The sequence below is a fragment of the Xyrauchen texanus genome, chromosome 20 (assembly GCF_025860055.1).
Source record: "Xyrauchen texanus isolate HMW12.3.18 chromosome 20, RBS_HiC_50CHRs, whole genome shotgun sequence".
In the NCBI taxonomy this organism is placed as follows: Eukaryota; Metazoa; Chordata; class Actinopteri; order Cypriniformes; family Catostomidae; genus Xyrauchen; species Xyrauchen texanus.
Window position 1 is genome coordinate 36434740 of NC_068295.1, and position 19434 is coordinate 36454173.

The 19434-nt window shown below is 36.2% G+C and overlaps 1 protein-coding gene across 3 annotated transcripts in view; it reads left to right on the forward strand.

Moving 5' to 3' along the window:
• Positions 1 to 19434, forward strand: part of LOC127660349 (synapse differentiation-inducing gene protein 1-like) — a 49441-nt gene that overhangs the window by 2748 nt on the left and 27259 nt on the right. Inside the window, exons 2-4 of one of the 3 annotated variants that reach the window (XR_007972632.1) lie at positions 816 to 1445; positions 8815 to 8951; positions 18539 to 18676. Coding sequence is in view for 2 of the 3 variants with exons in the window: in XM_052150477.1 (XP_052006437.1) it covers positions 906 to 1445; positions 18539 to 18676 (678 nt within the window). In the remaining variant the exon portion in view is untranslated. The remainder of the gene's footprint in view (positions 1 to 815; positions 1446 to 8814; positions 8952 to 18538; positions 18677 to 19434) is intronic. The other 2 variants (XM_052150476.1, XM_052150477.1) reach the window with 2 other exon arrangements.

Consider the following 19434-nt stretch of genomic DNA (forward strand, 5'->3'; position numbering starts at 1 on the left):
GCAACATCTCAAGACAAATGTGTCTTCCAAATTGACAGTGACCCCAAGCATACCTCCAAAGTTGTGGCAAAATGGCTTAAGAACAACAAAGTCAAGGTATTGGAGCGGCCATCACAAAGCTCTGACCCCAATCCGATAGAAAATTTGTGGGCAGAACTGAATAAACCTGGCTCAGTTACACCAGTTCTGTCTGGGGTGTTTGTGGACCATGGTCAGATTTTTTTAGTTAATCAGAAGACTTTCTACCTGTTTACAGGGCAGTCCATACACGCTCGTATAAGTGCTGGTACGGTGTCCTGTTCCTGCAAAACGCTCAGGGTTAGGTGGCGAAATCAGGGTTGGGTGACCCTCCATCTGCTCCAACACAACGGTCTCTAGTGTGTTTGTGTGTGAGCACGTGGGTCTTTGAAGTGTGGGTATTTGCAAAGAGGGCACATGGCTAATTTAACAGCTTGTGTGGTGGAAGTTCCAGAACAGCTTAAATCGCTTACAGTACCCTTAACTAAAAATAGTGACACTACTAACCTATTTACTTTTTTGTATAATGTATAATTGTATAATTTGATAGTTTTTTGTATAATGTTAATGAGAATTGGGGTTGATGTGCTTATTGGTCATGAAAACAATGTCCCATTGCAAAAAAGTCTTAAAGTAACCTCCAATTTCTTGAAGTAAAAAATAATTTCTGACAGGTTTTGTGAGATTTACCCATTTACTGATATTAAGCTTCTATTAACTCCTGATGTTTGACCTCCTTTGATGTGTGTCAGGATCGTCCATCAGTTTTATAACCATACATATGTGAATTCTTGCAGGAGGGAGGGGAGGAAAACTTAAACCTCATGCCTCCACAAAGTCATTCGTGAGGCAAACATTTCCTTTGGACCATTGCTCAATATACCAGCATGGAGAGAGGGGTCAGAACAAGACTAGAAACGGGAGTGGCAGATGAGAAAGGCTCTCTCACTCAAGGAAATACACAATTTTCAGGAAGCGAGGACCTGGGATCTGAATGTTGCAAGCGTAATGGCTTGATCAGTACCCATAACTTAATGGTGGAGACTAAGGAAGGACTGGTGTCTGTCTATTCTGCCCCACAGTATCAGGGCCATGTGGTGTCCAAGGACAAAAATGGGTCACAGGATGGTAGAGGGCCCCCACAGCTGCTAAACCCCAGCACCCTGCCCCAAGCTATAGACTCTTACTACAGACCCAACCTCATTCTTTACCCTGAGAGCATGTTGAGAGCATGGGGTGAAGGAGGGGACTGCTGTGAGACCACCTTCATTGAAGACATTACCCCTGCCTCTTCTGGATCAGCTGTCTCTAAAGATGGAATTCTGTTCACTGACAGCAAGCTTCTGGATCTCTCTATGGAAGACGTCAAGATCCAGACACTGTCCTATGATGTAGATGATGATGATGATGATTTTCAAGAACTTGAGGTGAGCGGTTGCATACTCTCACACTTTAAACTAGATCTGCATTTCCTGAAGGAAAAATTGTGACCGTTGCACCACATCTTGCTGATTTTAAGCCTCTCGCACAAGAGCATGGCATTTTTTAGACACCCTGTCAAGTTAAAAAGAGCTTCAACTGTTAAAAACACATCACAATGGTCTTATATTTGGATTTGGAATGCTTTACATACTGTGTAGGCAGCAGCTTCACATTTCACACAACTATAGCTTCTCACATGAAGTGCATTCTCAACTCAACTAGATTTAAATAGAGTTTGACATTAGCATATTGCTAGGCTAACAATGACATTCTCATGTATGCAGAATCCCATGGCCGTCTTGAACGTTGTCGATGGGGGGGGGGTTGTGGTGCGTCTTAATTTAGCTCCCTCCCTTAGCACCCGTTGGTGCCCTCCTTTGTATGGCTTCTGCAAAGCACACACAAATATTGGCTAAAATGGTACATTTTAAAGAGATTTTTTCCTGCTTTTGGCCCTCTGCCTGAAACACTCGGTTTTGGCCTAAGCCTCCTTAAAACCTCAATGGCTAACATCATGCAGCTACTCAAATTCAGTAAACTCAGTTGGAAGAGAATGAACAAGCCCCTCAACATTATACAACACAATTTCAGGGTTTACACATAACACACATCCAACACATCCAAATATATTTAACTGTTAGCACAACTGTTAACACTCAGCACCTACCTATCAATCTACCAAACTATCAAACTGTCATGACATTTGAAATATTCATGAATGAAATGGTTTACTTACATTATTTATGGGGTCCAAGTGTTTTTAACTGCCCCATCCTTCAATAACAGTTACTTTGCAAATCCTGAATAATATTATGACTGGTTCACAACCAATCCACGCTGACATAAGCTGAAAAAAACCCCACACACACATAGTTCAAAGCTGTGAAAGTAGACGCACACACATACAGTATCATCCTGCACTGAGGCGCACGTCACTGGAAACATAAAGCGGTCAAAGACGTTCTTATTAGTACATGTTTACAAACTCCAACATAATAATAATGCAGATGGGCGAAAGAATGTGTCCGTGATGCATTTGTGCTCAAGACATCAAGAGGCAGCAGCTGAATGAAAGAGAGTTCCTACTCGCTTTCAGAGTTGTAACTCGACACTGCATCTTTTAAAAGTGGTGAGATACATGGCAGCGGTATAAGAGTCTGTGTAGTTCATGTTCATATACAAAATAATTAAAAATAGTTCAGATGGATCAGCTTAGAAGTTATGTTAGCAAGAGTTAACCATGGAAGGCTTGCTCTCTTGACTTGAACTGTGCGCCAGTGGCCGGGGCCAAGGATGTGATGATGCATGTTGTGTAAATACAAATGAGCAAAGTGTCGTGACATCACAAACAGACCTTCAAAACGAGACGTTTCAGCAAGGTGGCAACTATAAATGCTCCTTTTAGACTGGGGAGGAAGTTTTGAGTTCTGAAATTTACAGTATGTTTTAATAGTACAGTTACCTCTTATATGTCTAAATAAATTTAGATTTTTTGATTCTCCAATACATTACCCCTTTAAATAAACTACTTTTTAGCAATACTTTTTGGTATTATATTAAATATATTTAAATCGATCTCTTTGTTCACCATCTTGGATAGATTTTTTTATAGAGCTTGTAAAAATGCTTTATCTATATGATGGATGCATGGGATACTACCTTGAAATTTGGCAAAAATGAGGTATCTTAGAAGGCGGCATTATATTTTAGGAGAGTACCTATGATGCCTTAATTACTGCATACATAGGCAGCTGCCCTGATATAATATATATATATATATATATTATTTATAAGTAATCCTTAACAAGGTAAACTACACTTTAGTCCAATGGTGAAGAAAGTGTGATCTCAGTCTCAAGATGTCTTACCCTGAATTGAACACCATTCTGTCATCTCTGTGAGAGCACATGTCCAAAGCTCTTGCCAGATGACTGGGAGAGAGAGAGAGAGAGAGAGAGTGGGCGATCAGAAGAGTAAAGAGAGTGAAAAGAGAGCCAGTCTGGACAGCCAGTGTCCCGCTGTTGCCCGTCTGTTTGCACCACCTGTTCGGAGGCCACTGTGCAGCTCTAAGAGCCCTGTGCTAGTGCACTGCAGAGCAAGGGGAAACATGCAGATGTGCTGTGGTTTGTCTCAATTAGTCCTCTATCAAATTTATCACATGGCTTTCAAAAAGGCCGCATCCAATGGATTCAATGGATTATATTAATAGTTACCCCCATTCATTGTTTTTCTTTTCAAACCCAAATGCTGTTATTTTTTCCTGTGGAATACAAAAGGAGAGATTTTGAAGTATCTTCACACTGCTCTTTTTTATCAACACTTTTTCACTCCTGATGCATCAAATACAGTCGCTCGTGCAAGAGCCCAGCTCAATCTTGAAAGATTTTCAGTGAATAAGAAGACTTACAGGTCCTTCTCAAAAAATTAGCATATTGTGATAAAGGTCATTATTTTCCATAATGTAATGATAAAAATTAAACTTTCATATATTTTAGATTCATTGCACACCAACTGAAATATTTCAGGTCTTTTATTGTTTTAATACTGATGATTTTGGCATACAGCTCATGAAAACCCAAAATTCCTATCTCAAAAAATTAGCATATTTCATCCGACCAATAAAAGAAGTGTTTTTAATACCAAAAAAAGTCAACCTTCAAATAATTATGTTCAGTTATGCACTCAATACTTGGTCGGGAATCCTTTTGCAGAAATGACTGCTTCAATGCGGCGTGGCATGGAGGCAATCAGCCTGTGGCACTGCTGAGGTGTTATGGAGGCCCAGGATGCTTCGATAGCGGCCTTAAGCTCATCCAGAGTGTTGGGTCTTACGTCTCTCAACTTTCTCTTCACAATATCCCACAGATTCTCTATGGGGTTCAGGTCAGGAGAGTTGGCAGGCCAATTGAGCACAGTAATACCATGGTCAGTAAACCATTTACCAGTGGTTTTGGCACTGTGAGCAGGTGCCAGGTCGTGCTGAAAAATGAAATCTTAATCTCCATAAAGCTTTTCAGCAGATGGAAGCATAAAGTGCTCCAAAATCTCCTGATAGCTAGCTGCATTGACCCTGCCCTTGATAAAACACAGTGGACCAACACCAGCAGCTGACATGGCACCCCAGACCATCACTGACTGTGGGTACTTGACACTGGACTTCAGGCATTTTGGCATTTCCTTCTCCCCAGTCTTCCTCCAGACTCTGGCACCTTGATTTCGAATGACATGCAAAATTTGCTTTCATCCGAAAAAAGTACTTTGGACCACTGAGCAACAGTCCAGTGCTGCTTCTCTGTAGCCCAGGTCAGGCGCTTCTGCCGCTGTTTCTGGTTCAAAAGTGGCTTGACCTGGGGAATGCGGGGATGTTTCTACTCCAGACTCAGTCCACTGCTTCCGCAGGTCCCCAAGGTCTGGAATCGGTCCTTCTCCACAATCTTCCTCAGGGTCCGGTCACCTCTTCTCGTTGTGCAGTGTTTTTTGCCACACTTTTTCCTTCCCACAGACTTCCCACTGAGGTGCCTTGATACAGCACTCTGGGAACAGCCTATTTGTTCAGAAATTTCTTTCTGTGTCTTACCCTCTTGCTTGAGGGTGTCAATGATGGCCTTCTGGACAGCAGTCAGGTCGGCAGTCTTACCCATGATTGCGGTTTTGAGTAATGAAACAGGCTGGGAGTTTTAAAAGCCTCAGGAATCTTCTGCAGGTGTTTAGAGTTAATTAGTTGATTCAGATGATTAGGTTAATAGCTCATTTAGAGACCCTTTTCATGATATGCTAATTTTTTGAGATAGGAATTTTGGGTTTTCATGAGCTGTATGCCAAAATCATCAGTATTAAAACAATAAAAGACCTGAAATATTTCAGTTGGTGTGCAATGAATCTAAAATATATGAAAGTTTAATTTTTATCATTACATTATGGAAAATAATGACCTTTATCACAATATGCTAATTTTTTGAGAAGGACCTGTATACTGTTGATCATATGAGGGTCAATAGCAAATAAGGTTGTCTGAGGTGATACAAATAAAATTAAAATAAACATTTAGTTTAAAACATGTCAATTTCATAGAAATATTATATTTGCATCAATGTTGGTTTCATACATTTTCTAAAAACATTTGTGCACTGAAAACCATAATGTTGTCATTACCAGAAAAATCAAGTTTTCTTAACTAAACAACGTTTTTGGCTCATAACTCGAATATCTGTAACTTATTTTTCTTAAAAATCCATAAACATAAATTTTAAGTGTTAATAACCAAATACCCATAATGCCTTGAGCTTGAATAAATTAATTCGGTTTTCTTGGTCAAATGGAACATAAAGGGGGATTTGAATAGTTACTATTAAGACTTCATAGCTCTTTTGAAGTATTATTTATGTTGCTTTGTTGCAAATAGTTGTTTGGTGGTTTGTGTCCCATTTGGTCTAGTTGGGCCCTGTTGACTGTGGAGCAAAATGATTGACAGGTGAAAAGGATCAATGTCTGCGGCCTGTGGACACATTTTTGTTTGCTGTATACAAAGTCTACAGCTGTCACAGTCTCACAGAGATCGGTGAGCTATCTCAGGACACTTATTTCATTAATATCTTTTAAGTGGGAAATTTCTTTGCATAATTTTCTATGAAAAAAAAAATCATTTACAGCACCTTTAAGTCTGCTTGCATCTATTTACTTTAACGTAAATAGTTAAGTTCATGCTATATGATCTCCAAGATAAGTGAACTTAATTATACAATTTTGAAGACGCCATTACTCTATTCAACTGAAGGAACGAGTTTACTTAATCAATTAATAAGTCATTTTATTAGGGTTTTCAGTGTTTTCAGTATTTTTATTTAAAAAAATTACAAGTCAATGGTATTAAAATACTTTGCTTGCTCTTTGAAGACAGTGTACACAAATGATTAATTTATTTAAAAAATTTTCAAATATATTTTTCAAAGTAAATAATAAACAAATATTATGATTTTTTTTTAGACACAAATATCAAGAAGTTTCCTTGGTGGTACTCTATTAGACATGAACAAAATGTCATGTCTTTTTCATGTCTTTCAATATTTCATCTCAATGTCTTTACATAAACATTTAATATATCTGATATAAAAAAACTTCACATGCAGTCATGAGGGTCTAAAGGGGTCATCTTTGTTTTTGTTGTTTTAATTATTATGTTTTGTTTTTTTATCAAATGACAATAAATAGCATGTTGGTTAAACCACCAGATTTAAAAAATAATATTTTTTACCAAAAATTTTTTTTTTAAGAAATGTTAATTATTTAAAGATTATTCCAAACTACTTTTGCCCAAATGTAAAAAAAAATCAAAATCAGCAGATGAGTAAATAATAACATAAATTTATGGGGGTGTATAGGGGTGTGTGATCTATTTCTTTAGAAAATGTAAAATCATTGCATGTTACTGCTGCATGCAACATGTGGTAATTATTACAAACTGCATCCACTGCATAACTCTTTACACACACTTAAATGTCTCTTTTGGGTATTCCAGAAAACAACATTAATGCCTAATCTTCGTCCTGGAAAAAACACAGTCACACACGATGACTTATATAATAATTTTCCTTATTGCTTCCACAAGCACATAGCTGTTCTTTTATATCATTCTTATCTTGGCAAAGAACTCTATTATGCCTTCAAGAAATGAAAGGGCAGTGGCTCTCTTTTATAGCCTTAAGAATATGTTATGACCTTTATGAAGTTCATTTCGGAATCAAATTAATAGAACACTTGACATTCCTATTATGCAGACACACTTCTCAATCTGTTGCACCATTACATATCCACTCACGTTGCTTCACATGACACACTGTTTTGAGTAAGATGTGGCAGGTTAGAAGAGCCACATTCCATGTCACAGAAAAAGGCAATTTGAGCAAATGAGAGCATGCAAGATGTGTGCTAAGGGTTTTTCGACGAGGTTGGACAGGAACTCTGCAATCAAACTGCTCATTTTACATTCATTATATTTGCATGTTTAGAATTAATGCAGTGTACCTAGTTGATGTAATCAAATGAAAATGAAATATTCTTTGTTCATTTACATGCTTCATTGTGATATGATATATTTAAATGCATTGTTGAATGTTCTCAGTGTCCACTCTATAGTGCATTTGACCATTGCCTGCACATTCACGTGCACTATAGGATGTTATGTGTGTTTTACCCAGTGAGGAATTAGGCAATAAATGTAACTATTGTTTATTTATTTACTCTTATTTACTCTGACAAGGATCAGTATATATAAATCCAAATTTATAGCCTCTATAGATTTATAGCATAACCAATATATTTTCCACCCTTCTTCCTTGAGAAAGACACACAGAAGAGCGTCATCCAGGTGGAGCAGTTGCACCTGCCTGTTTGAATTAACATATGCTGAGGGTCATTTTGGTGCAAATCGGTGGCAAGAGAGCCAGGTTGTGCAAGCTGTTTATGGCCTTGTACATACTGTAAGTAAGGTGAAAAAGACAACAGTCATTTACAACATATTCAAGCTGCTACAACACAATACTTGTCCTTAGTAGAAGTGACTCCCCTTTTGGAGTTGGCGCAACCCTGTTTTGGAGTAGCCTTGTCCCCTTCTGGAGTAACCCCACCCTCTTTTTAAGATTCCACCCCCATTCGGATGTCTCCAGCCTGAATCTATACCTACTCAGCTATTGGCCTGATGGTGGGAATGCAGATTGATTTTGGTCTCGTGGCTCAAGGTCCGACTCAGAGGCTACTGGCCCCGGCTGACCAGTTGATTATCCCTGGCTCACACTAGCACAATTGTGGAAAACCGGCTATTGGTCCCTATCCCTAAAGCCCACTCCTACACCTACCATTGAACATAAGGATACTAGGGAGTCAGAAATTGTCACAACACCAGTAACAAGACCCATTCTTGACAGCTGGATGAAGCACAACTAGACTCCAGGTATATCAATTGTCAAATAAAAGTAGTTGCAGAATGCAGGAATCTGGATACACAATTATGTGTTTATGAAGATGAAAACCAGTGAGATGCAGCAAATGTATCCATCTGATGCATATGTACTAAAAAAAATTCTCCGTTCTGAATTTATTGATATCAACATGAAACGGCAGTTCTGATCTATTTTAATGTAATGTGATGTGTTTCTGACAACTATAACAAGAGAGGAGAAGACCTCCTTGTAATTTTAGCCTGACCATTATTACTCATGTTAACTGCAATAAATTGCTTGTTCTTTTCCCTAAAAAGAAGACCAGAGATGTGAAAGAGATGTCATGTGACTCATTGAGTGTTTTGTGTGTTTTCTACAGAGTGAGTACTCAAGTGACTCAGAGAGTGAGGACAATTTCCTCATGATGCCCCGAGGGACCATCTGGGCGTCAGTGTGTTCTCCATGCTCTGCTGTTTCTGGCCCCTCGGCATCGCAGCTTTCTACCTTTCTCAGGAGGTGAGAATGTCTCAACCACTAACTAGTCCACCTTAATCTCTGGATAAAACAGCCAGCCACGAGAGGCTGTGCACTGGTATTTTACACTGGTGTTCTTAGACATGACATGAATGTCCAACACACCTAAAAGGTGTTCTTGGATATCACGTGAAACAGAGCACCTAAAATCCCTGTGGTTTACTATAATACTGTACCTGGGGTCAAGTGGCTTAGTGTTTATGAATAGGAATAACCTATTTATTTAAAATAACCTATTTATTTAAAAAAAAAAAAAGGTAACCACAATATGATAAAAAAAAATACATTAAATTAAAATAAAATGTTCATTAAATAGTTGACTTGGGATCGATACATTATAGATAATCAGAAAATGTTCCAGAAGCTTATCTATATATATATCAGGATGTTTTTAGACATAAATAGGGCTGCTCGTTGTACAATAGTCTTTGTCTTTTCAAAGGTATTTCTCAGCACAACTTTGTTAAAGTGTTTCAAGGCTACATACAGAGAAATTGCATAAAAGCGTAGTCATTTCTAATTGTTCTGTTTGCATAATTACACCAGTTTCATACACTAACCTGTAAACTCCTCAACATGTTTGATATGCTGCTACCGCCTTCAATAAATGTTATGTCGCACCTTGTGGTCTCCCAAAGCTATTACATCAGACTTCATTGAATGGAATGCAAATGGCAGTGAATTGAAAGCACAATGATATATGTATATAAATATACATAAGATATACATAAAATATAGTATATATATATACTATTGTGGTTTCTATATATATATATTTGTTGTGTATTATATCACTCTTACAGATTTCTAATTTTTATTTTCAACATACATGTGTCTGGTTATAGCTGATATTCCTGTGCTACCTCATGTTTGGAAACAAAGACATGGACTCAAATCAGAACAGGGTGATCTGTAGACACATGGCAATCACACATTGAGCATTGCAAACAATATCCAGGCAAATATCCCTTTACATTTGTCTATCTCATGTGGGCAGTAAGGAAAGAAATGGAATAAGAATTCCCCATGCAGTTATACCAGATTGTTTCATAAAGGTGAGTATAGCGTGTTGCAGTGTCAAGTGTATTTATAGCTTACTGCAATGCTCTTGAGAAGAAAGAGAGATTGCTTACAGAAGCCATGCTGAGAGAGAGGTCATTCAAAAGGGAATTGCTCAAAACAGAAATGATAATTGCAATATTTCACACATTTCCCCAATGTATTTGAGTTCATTTGCCCAGAAATGAAAATTCTGTAATAATTTTCTCACCACCATGTTGTTATAAACCATATGACTTTGTTACTTTTTTATTCTTCCATATAATAAAAGTGAATGTTGACTGAGACTAACGTTCTGCCTGATGTCCCTTTCCATGCTCCACAGAAGATAAAAAGGAATATTGGTTTGGAACAACATAATGTTGAGAAAATTATGACTTAATGTGAAACATATATATATATTTTTTTATTTTTTATTTTTTATTTTTTGAACAGTAAAATTATGAACATGACTGTGTTGCAGCCAGCTGGAAATTTAATAAGTGAGTGTTTGTGGATTCATCTTTCATAGTCTGTGGGTGAATCATATGAAAACATGCCACAGGTCACCCAAAAATTCAAAGAAAAAAAAAAGACAGAAGAAAATATATTTAGCATATTTAGCAAATTTTTTTAGGACCATTAATATGGTTTTGGATTATGGCATTAACAATTAAGAACATTACCCCCAATTTTTCATTGTCATAATGCATCCTTTCATTTGATTATTCTCAATGGTGATTCTCATTAGATGCTCAGTACTGAAATTCTACAATGAAGACAGTACAACAGATAGTACCATGCTGTGTAAATAATTTACAATTTAAATGCTAAATTGTTATTGATTATAAAAAAAATTAATTAATATTTTTTTTGCCATTATGGCAATGACAATGGGGTGGGGTGGCGGGGTATGGGTGCTAAAATGTCATGAAAATAATATCACAATGCAAAAACATCTTTACACTGACTTTAGAGGAAATGTATGCCCTCCTCTCTCTCTCTCTCTCTCTCTCTCTCTCTCTCTCTCTTTCTGTCTGTTTTTCTCTGTCTCGCTCTTTCTCTTTCACACAGCACATCACGACTCAACACCCACAACTCTGTATTTCTCTGTCTGAAAAATATAGAAAATCTTTCTCAGCCTGCTCTTAAAATCTAAGCCTACACCAAAATCAATTCTCTAAAATCCATTTACTAAGCCTATCAACAACAAAAACAGATATTCACATTGTTTCAAATCTGTTTTTATCATGAGGTAAAAAACAAATCAATACAGTTTTATAATACCTGCTCAGGGCAACAGTTTGCTTTAATCAGCTTGCTAAAATGTGCTATAATCGATGTAGATACACATAAAGGGAAATATCAAAGGTGTTAATTATTGTTTGTTTTAAGCATAGTGATAGGTTTGATTATGTCCAATATGCTTATTAAATATCTATATATCTATCTGTGTTCAAAGATGTTAAAGATGAAACCACACAGAATTGCAAAACATTAATGATATCAAAAAAATTCAAGCACTCCCCTTGTCTACCATTGCTTGGATAAACAGATAGTCCCACCCCAAACTCACACAATTTATTGAGCCAATGTTGTTATGTCATCCCCATCAGGCAGCTCCAACATATTTAGTTGCAATTCAGTGCTGCTAGTGGAATAGAAATTACACACTTCACTCTTAAAGCACTTGTAGACAAGGATTATTTACAGAGTAGGTTTTAGGTTATTACACTATTAATGAGTTAATAATGAGTTAATAATGAGTTCATTTTAAATTGATTTAATTACGCTCAGTTTTGTTAATATAATAATACCATGTATGGTAAATGTATGTCAAAGCTACACTTTAAAATAGGTGGTTAAAAAGGTTAATAAGTTAAAAAGTTAATTACATCGCGGGTTTGTGTAAGATTGACTCATGGAGAAAGCAATTTGCTGTGAGCTTTGCAGCTTTTGAAAAATAAGTTAGTACCTCATAGTCTTTAAAACAGATCACAGGTTTACAGACTTCCACTTGATTTCAGAGGTGAAAGAGTAAATTACAAGATTGCCGAGCTTTTAATTGGTTTCTTTAAATTTTTTGTCTAATTTGGGGCTTCAATTAATGCTGTAATCAGCAATCAGTAGAACACAAACACCAGTTAAACAATGTAGACCACATCAAGTCAAGACTTCATTAATAAGATCTTTGATAAAACTGTGGATGAAAACTTTACAAATGCAAGGTATAATGAAATTTGTTCTAAAAATACAGTTATATTTCTCTATTATGCACTCATCTGATACACTCACTGAGCACTTTATTAGGAAGGCCTGTACACCTGTTTATTCATGCGATTATCTAATAAGCCAATCATGTGGCAGCAGTGCAGTGAATAAAATCATGCAAATACGGTTCAGGAGCATCAGTTTACGTTCACATCAACTACCAGTATGGGGAAAAAATGTGATCTCAATGATTTGGACCGTGGCATGATTGTTGGTATCACACGGGTTGCTTTGAGTATTTCTGTAACTGCTGATCTCCTGGGATTTTCACTCACAACAGTCTCTAGAATTTACTCAAAATGGTCCCAAAACATAAAACATCCAGTGAGCGGCAGTTCTGTGGATGGAAACGCCTTGTTGATGACAGAGATCAACAGAGAATGACCAGAATGGTTCGAGCTGACAGAAAGGCTATGGTAACTCAGATAATCACTCTGTACAATTGTAGTGAGCAGAATAGCATTTCAGAATGCACAATGTGTCACATCTTGAGGCGGATGGGCAACAACAGCAGAAGACCATGTCGGGCACTTTAATAAGACCATAGTGTTACAAGTACTCAGTGAGTGCATATCAAAGCATTGTTTTGGCCAACAGATATTTTAATTAATAAAAGGTATAAAATACAACAACTTTACATAGCCTAACACATGTGCAAATTGCCCCGACCAGAAATGTATATATTTCTGGTCCAGGCAAGCTTGCATGTATATATATATATATATATATATATATATATATATATATATATATATATATATATATATATATATAAACAATTGTGTAATTCAGTTTCAATTTGTATAGTTACTGAGTTATCAGTCATTTACATCCCTAGTGACAACTTCCCCATTGTGTGACAATAAGCCCCAGTGTCCCCTATTTGAATTTTCTGTCTCTATGCTCTAGACACTCAAGCATGCTCGAAAAGAAAATGTTTTTTAATTGCTCTTTATACAGTAATCCAAATGCTACAGTTTTAAATTAGGAATTGTGTGTGTGTGCTGTAGGCACAGTGTAATGCAGTTTGAATGGTCATGTATTATGCATCCAGTGTCGCTACTGGGGCTTTTCATCTTCTCGCTGGGTTTGTCGAGAAACTAATGGATGGGAAATGTGAAAGTCATCCACCGCTGGGATATTCTGTGTGAATGAACCAGGCTTGATGTGTCTTGAGAAAGGCCAAATGAAAACAACTTTGAACAGCTTCTTTTTCTCTCTTTTAAATGGTTTCATTTTTGAAAAGGTTAGTGATGTCTGCTGATGTAATTGTATAGAAATGTAACTAGACATCTAAAAGGTTTGACTTGACTACAAAACATATTGATCTTTAAATATGTTTGGTAGTTAATTATTTTAGATCTGTCAGACCAAAAACTTAAATTACATTGAAGTAGATATCTTAACGATTTTAAATCCAATTACTGCTGCTGTAAGCTGCAGCTTTCTTTGAAAAATGACTTTACTTAATCGGATCTACCAGTTTTCCAAATAGATTTCCATTTTTATGACAAAGTTCTTGCAACAGATTCATTCCTTTTTTGTGTTGGGCAGTTTTTGCACTGACTTTGATCAGCATATCAACATGAAGAATGTTGACAACTTTAAATGATCCTTTTTGTTGATTATTGTTTTCTTTTCATCTCCCCCAGTGATCCTGCACAATACTCAGATTAATACTCTGATTATAAGTATGTGATTTTATTCCACCGGTTACTACATTTTCATATTTTCTTCTTTGTTTCCCAGTGATTGACATGTAATTTTATTATTACTATTATTTAATTTTGATAACAAGAGTTATCAATTCTTTATTTGAAATCCCCTTTGCATATTTGGATAAAATTGTAACATGTTAAACTATAACATCTTAAATAGCACACCTCATCACATTTTGTTCTATTCTTTTTGTTTCACTCAACCATGACCCCAAAAATTGGAGCTGCAAAACAACATACTGAACAATAATCCAAACTTTTTTCCCAACATATTTACAAGATACTGTTTATATATATATATTTTATTTATGTATTTTTTCCTTGAAATTATTTATTACAAAAATACTGTTAACACTTTACAATAATTCTCTATTTGTTAACATTAGTTCTGAGTGTGTTTTTAAAGATTTTATGTTTCAGTGGCACACCCAAAATTAAAGGCATAAAACAAAAACAAATATTACTAATAATAATAAAAAAAAACAAGGAGATTCATGTGTTTGGTATCTTTGTAAAGAAAACTTTACAAAGAAAAGGGGGCAAATCCGGGAGAGTAGTAGAGGGGAGCGAGGGTCAAAGCCGGGGTAAACAGGATCAGCGAGACGGGACTAGAGGGAGCAAAAGACAGGGGAACAAGGGGAGCTGGCAAGCTAAGGGGTAAACGAGAGGAGTTTCAGAACTAGACGAGACTAGCGGGGGGAAAGGCCACGGGAAATTAAATACATTACCAACCACCGTGAAAGCGGATGTGCTGTGGTATTTATAGGGGAAGGTGCAGGTGTAAACAATGAAAGGTGATGAGGCGAGTGCAGTTGAAGCGAATAAAGGGGTGATAGAGACAAGTGCAGGTGGTCATAATGTTCTGGCCATTGGGAGCGGGCATGTGAGCCCGAGGAGGGAGACCTGCTACGAGCATGAGAGCTCGTAGGAGCAAAACGAGCGTGGAAGCTCGAGGGAGCAAAACGAGCGTGCGAGCTCGAGGGGGCGGAACGAGCGTGGAAGCTCGAGGGGGCGGAGCGAGGGAGCGGGGTTCGTGACAATATCTCTGTATAAACAAGGTGGCTCCAAAAAAATGCTTTTGTTTTGTTTCCAATCATGTCACCTGTAACTGAGACAATTTTTGTGTTGATACGACAAATCAATAACAAAGGTTATAGCATTACAAATAGAATTGATCCTAGTGAATGAAAATGTCTCCTAGTGTTCAAAAGCCTCTCCAAACAAATAAAGCATAATAATTGTACATAAGAATAAGCCCACCTGAGCTTAAAGTGTTAACATGAACTAACAATGAAAAATACTTCTACAGCATTTATTAATCTTGTTTGATGTTCATTTCAATATATACTAATAAATATTAAAAATCAAAAGTAGGATATGTTTACATGAGTAAATGTACTATTAGCGATGAACTAACAATGAACAATTGTATTTTTATTAACTAGCATTAACAAAGATGTTATAAATGAATGAATAAATGCTGTCAAAATATATATTGTTCATTGTTAGCTCATGATACTTAATTAATTCACTAATATTAACAAATAGAACTTTATTGTAAAGTTTTACCTAAATACAAACACTTACAATATGTTTTTTTCTTTCTTTTTAAATTACAATAAAATTTATGACAACAAAACCATGTTGCAAATATTTGTATTTGCCAATACATTTTCATATGAATAACTAGTTAGTAATTAGACTCATTTAAGCTTCACTTGCTTACAAATTATCCTTTTAAATGAAATGTTTAAGTCAAATATAATAAATATTGGTTTAGTTGAGTGAGTGAGCAATCTGAGGTGATTCAGTGAGGAAGTGAGTTGTCTGACTGATTCAGTTCATGATTCAGACCAATGACTCATGTGTTCAGTTGGACTGATTTGCCTGATCAGATTAATTAAAAAAGAGCCACACCAACATAAGCTTTGAATAAAATACTTTTTTTTGCACAATTATACAATTTTGAAGACGCCATTACTCTATTCAACTGAAGGAACGAGTTTACTTAATCAATTAATAAGTCATTTTATTAGGGTTTTCAGTGTTTTCAGTATTTTTATTTAAAAAAATTACAAGTCAATGGTATTAAAATACTTTGCTTGCTCTTTGAAGACAGTGTACACAAATGATTAATTTATTTAAAAAATTTTCAAATATATTTTTCAAAGTAAATAATAAACAAATATTATGATTTTTTTTTTAGACACAAATATCAAGAAGTTTCCTTGGTGGTACTCTATTAGACATGAACAAAATGTCATGTCTTTTTCATGTCTTTCAATATTTCATCTCAATGTCTTTACATAAACATTTAATATATCTGATATAAAAAAAACTTCACATGCAGTCATGAGGGTCTAAAGGGGTCATCTTTGTTTTTGTTGTTTTAATTATTATGTTTTGTTTTTTTATCAAATGACAATAAATAGCATGTTGGTTAAACCACCAGATTTAAAAAATAATATTTTTTTACCAAAAATTTTTTTTTTTTAAGAAATGTTAATTATTTAAAGATTATTCCAAACTACTTTTGCCCAAATGTAAAAAAAATCAAAATCAGCAGATGAGTAAATAATAACATAAATTTATGGGGGTGTATAGGGGTGTGTGATCTATTTCTTTAGAAAATGTAAAATCATTGCATGTTACTGCTGCATGCAACATGTGGTAATTATTACAAACTGCATCCACTGCATAACTCTTTACACACACTTAAATGTCTCTTTTGGGTATTCCAGAAAACAACATTAATGCCTAATCTTCGTCCTGGAAAAAACACAGTCACACACGATGACTTATATAATAATTTTCCTTATTGCTTCCACAAGCACATAGCTGTTCTTTTATATCATTCTTATCTTGGCAAAGAACTCTATTATGCCTTCAAGAAATGAAAGGGCAGTGGCTCTCTTTTATAGCCTTAAGAATATGTTATGACCTTTATGAAGTTCATTTCGGAATCAAATTAATAGAACACTTGACATTCCTATTATGCAGACACACTTCTCAATCTGTTGCACCATTACATATCCACTCACGTTGCTTCACATGACACACTGTTTTGAGTAAGATGTGGCAGGTTAGAAGAGCCACATTCCATGTCACAGAAAAAGGCAATTTGAGCAAATGAGAGCATGCAAGATGTGTGCTAAGGGTTTTTCGACGAGGTTGGACAGGAACTCTGCAATCAAACTGCTCATTTTACATTCATTATATTTGCATGTTTAGAATTAATGCAGTGTACCTAGTTGATGTAATCAAATGAAAATGAAATATTCTTTGTTCATTTACATGCTTCATTGTGATATGATATATTTAAATGCATTGTTGAATGTTCTCAGTGTCCACTCTATAGTGCATTTGACCATTGCCTGCACATTCACGTGCACTATAGGATGTTATGTGTGTTTTACCCAGTGAGGAATTAGGCAATAAATGTAACTATTGTTTATTTATTTACTCTTATTTACTCTGACAAGGATCAGTATATATAAATCCAAATTTATAGCCTCTATAGATTTATAGCATAACCAATATATTTTCCACCCTTCTTCCTTGAGAAAGACACACAGAAGAGCGTCATCCAGGTGGAGCAGTTGCACCTGCCTGTTTGAATTAACATATGCTGAGGGTCATTTTGGTGCAAATCGGTGGCAAGAGAGCCAGGTTGTGCAAGCTGTTTATGGCCTTGTACATACTGTAAGTAAGGTGAAAAAGACAACAGTCATTTACAACATATTCAAGCTGCTACAACACAATACTTGTCCTTAGTAGAAGTGACTCCCCTTTTGGAGTTGGCGCAACCCTGTTTTGGAGTAGCCTTGTCCCCTTCTGGAGTAACCCCACCCTCTTTTTAAGATTCCACCCCCATTCGGATGTCTCCAGCCTGAATCTATACCTACTCAGCTATTGGCCTGATGGTGGGAATGCAGATTGATTTTGGTCTCGTGGCTCAAGGTCCGACTCAGAGGCTACTGGCCCCGGCTGACCAGTTGATTATCCCTGGCTCACACTAGCACAATTGTGGAAAACCGGCTATTGGTCCCTATCCCTAAAGCCCACTCCTACACCTACCATTGAACATAAGGATACTAGGGAGTCAGAAATTGTCACAACACCAGTAACAAGACCCATTCTTGACAGCTGGATGAAGCACAACTAGACTCCAGGTATATCAATTGTCAAATAAAAGTAGTTGCAGAATGCAGGAATCTGGATACACAATTATGTGTTTATGAAGATGAAAACCAGTGAGATGCAGCAAATGTATCCATCTGATGCATATGTACTAAAAAAAAATTCTCCGTTCTGAATTTATTGATATCAACATGAAACGGCAGTTCTGATCTATTTTAATGTAATGTGATGTGTTTCTGACAACTATAACAAGAGAGGAGAAGACCTCCTTGTAATTTTAGCCTGACCATTATTACTCATGTTAACTGCAATAAATTGCTTGTTCTTTTTCCCTAAAAAGAAGACCAGAGATGTGAAAGAGATGTCATGTGACTCATTGAGTGTTTTGTGTGTTTTCTACAGAGTGAGTACTCAAGTGACTCAGAGAGTGAGGACAATTTCCTCATGATGCCCCCGAGGGACCATCTGGGCGTCAGTGTGTTCTCCATGCTCTGCTGTTTCTGGCCCCTCGGCATCGCAGCTTTCTACCTTTCTCAGGAGGTGAGAATGTCTCAACCACTAACTAGTCCACCTTAATCTCTGGATAAAACAGCCAGCCACGAGAGGCTGTGCACTGGTATTTTACACTGGTGTTCTTAGACATGACATGAATGTCCAACACACCTAAAAGGTGTTCTTGGATATCACGTGAAACAGAGCACCTAAAATCCCTGTGGTTTACTATAATACTGTACCTGGGGTCAAGTGGCTTAGTGTTTATGAATAGGAATAACCTATTTATTTAAAATAACCTATTTATTTAAAAAAAAAAAAAAAAGGTAACCACAATATGATAAAAAAAAAAATACATTAAATTAAAATAAAATGTTCATTAAATAGTTGACTTGGGATCGATACGTATAGATAATCAGAAAATGTTCCAGAAGCTTATCTATATATATATCAGGATGTTTTTAGACATAAATAGGGCTGCTCGTTGTACAATAGTCTTTGTCTTTTCAAAGGTATTTCTCAGCACAACTTTGTTAAAGTGTTTCAAGGCTACATACAGAGAAATTGCATAAAAACGTAGTCATTTCTAATTGTTCTGTTTGCATAATTACACCAGTTTCATACACTAACCTGTAAACTCCTCAACATGTTTGATATGCTGCTACCGCCTTCAATAAATGTTATGTCGCCGCCTTGTGGTCTCCCAAAGCTATTACATCAGACTTCATTGAATGGAATGCAAATGGCAGTGAATTGAAAGCACAATGATATATGTATATAAATATACATAAGATATACATAAAATA